This window comes from Arvicanthis niloticus, chromosome X (genome assembly GCF_011762505.2).
Source record: "Arvicanthis niloticus isolate mArvNil1 chromosome X, mArvNil1.pat.X, whole genome shotgun sequence".
NCBI classification, from domain to species: domain Eukaryota; kingdom Metazoa; phylum Chordata; class Mammalia; order Rodentia; family Muridae; genus Arvicanthis; species Arvicanthis niloticus.
In genome coordinates, this window is record NC_047679.1 from 48433561 (window position 1) to 48435592 (window position 2032).

At 49.3% G+C, this 2032-nt stretch overlaps 1 protein-coding gene across 1 annotated transcript; it reads right to left on the bottom strand.

Moving 5' to 3' along the window:
• Positions 1-327: 327 nt before the first annotated feature.
• LOC117694022 (uncharacterized) lies at positions 328-1603 on the bottom strand. The gene has a single exon (XM_034484745.2). It carries the CDS (start codon positions 1584-1586, stop codon positions 660-662), a length of 927 nt encoding a protein of 308 aa, XP_034340636.1. The 5' UTR covers positions 1587-1603; the 3' UTR covers positions 328-659.
• Positions 1604-2032: the final 429 nt, after the last annotated feature.

Sequence of the window (2032 nt, forward strand, 5' to 3'; positions counted from 1 at the left end):
CCCAAACCAGGCCTTTTGAAACAGTAAATCAACAAACAGTGATAACCGAAGTCCAGCCTCTCCTTTCACTTAGGAAGGGACTGAGAGTAAAGGGATCAAAATTCTACCTTCCAACTGCAAACACCCAAACAAAACAAAGCACAGCAGTCCCCATATACTCCAGAGCCAGTATCCGACCTCTGACCTCTTCCAGTAGGAATGGCCTCACTCAAGCAATCTTAAGGAAGATGTTTTGACCTCTACTTAATTTCCCAAAGCGACATAAAACCTACTAAAAGAGATACAATGGGTCAGCACAAATAAGTTTACTTACAAGACACTTTCCTGAGTAACGGCTCTTGACTGTTGAGAAACTTCACATTATTTTAAAGTGGCAGAATCCAGGGCACTCAGAGAGGACAGTTCAGTTCGGCAGTGGCCTAGTGTTGGGGGTAAGTTTATGTAGAATGCAGGTGCACACACACACCTCTTTTCTTCAGGGTCAGGCAAGCCGCCAAGATCCCGATTATCAAAGTAAGTCATTTTCTATATTACAGTGCATAAAACAACAGAGGAAAGGATGCGTTCATAGAGAGCGAGCAAGAGATTGAAAGGCAGGCATTCATAGTGCAGAAAGTTCTGTGGCTAAGGAAAGGGGCAGCAGCTGGGGCTTGTGGCCTTCAGGCGCTGAAGTACTGCTTTTTGACCCCAGAGGAGGCCTTGGTGGTATCTGCCTCCTCCCCGGGTTTTGCTGCGGGCCCCTGGAGCCCCTGGGGGCCCTGGGGCCCCTGGGGCTCCTCGGACTCCTCGGACTCCTCGTCACCGTAATAGTCAGCCTCATAGTAAACATCCTCATCCTCGTCTTCCTCGTCCACCTCCTGGTAGTCAGCCTCGTAGTAGATTTCATCTTCTTCCTCATAGTAATCATCATCTTCTTCGTAATAGTCATTGTCATAGTGGTAGTCGTTGTCCTCGTAATAGTCGTACTGGTAATAGTCCTCATAATAGTCATCCTCTTCCTCTTCCTCCTCCTCCTCTTCTTCATAGTAGTAATAGTCGCCATCCTCCTCCTCTTCCTCCTCCTCTACCTCCTCATTCTCAAACTCCTCGAAGTAGTCGTAGTCATCGTCATCGTCATCATCATCATCATCGTCATAGTCATCATCATCATCATCATCATCCTCAACCTCAACCTCATCATTCTCATCCTCATCGTTCTCCAGGCCCTCCTGGTAGAAGTCGTCCGAGTCCTCATCCGAGTCCTCGTCCTTGTTCTCATTCTCTTCTTGGGGATAGATGTCTGGGTATTTCTGCATGCATTCCTGCATGGCCTGGAACTGACCTGCACAGTCGGATCCTTTGACTTCTTCCGTGCTGTGGTGGAAGCAGGAAAAGGCAGACTTGATGTGTTCTCCACAGGGGCCGCTGGCCATTCCTCCAAGGCACGGGCAATTCCAGTTAATGTTTCCGTTTGGCTGTACCAGTCCATTCTCCGCCTGGGGATCATTGGGGTCGTCAACCACCAGCTCTGCATTGCTGGGACTTTCGTGGTCTTCTTTGGTCACAAATACAATTTTATCCTTCCCTTCCTGCCGGCTGGAGGCCATGGTAGCTCCGGGTGCTGGATCTCAGTGCTGGTGCTCCTAACTAGCAGCTTGCAGCTCTGAGCTTGAAATGCTGGAAGGCGTGGCTGTAGCTGATACACCTTCAAGCTGTGACCTCCCTCGCCCCTCCTCAGGCCTGGAGGGGGCGGTTCTAAGGCCGGCACAGATCCGCCCCCTCGAGGCCTGCTTGCTTCTGGCCCTCAATATTTTTCAAAGGAAAACATAACCTGCTGTTTAGATGAGTACCCCTCAAAGATCCACATATAAAAGCTGGGTCCTCAGGGTGGTGCTACTTACTGGACAGTCCCTGTGGATCTTTAAGCATCCTTTGTAGAAATTAGTGGAAGATCCTTAGGTAATTGAGGGCATGCCTTGGAAGGGAATAAAGAGTCTAAAATCTCTCAGGCCCTTTGCATCCTGGATGATCATGTGTCCACCTTTCTCTGAAA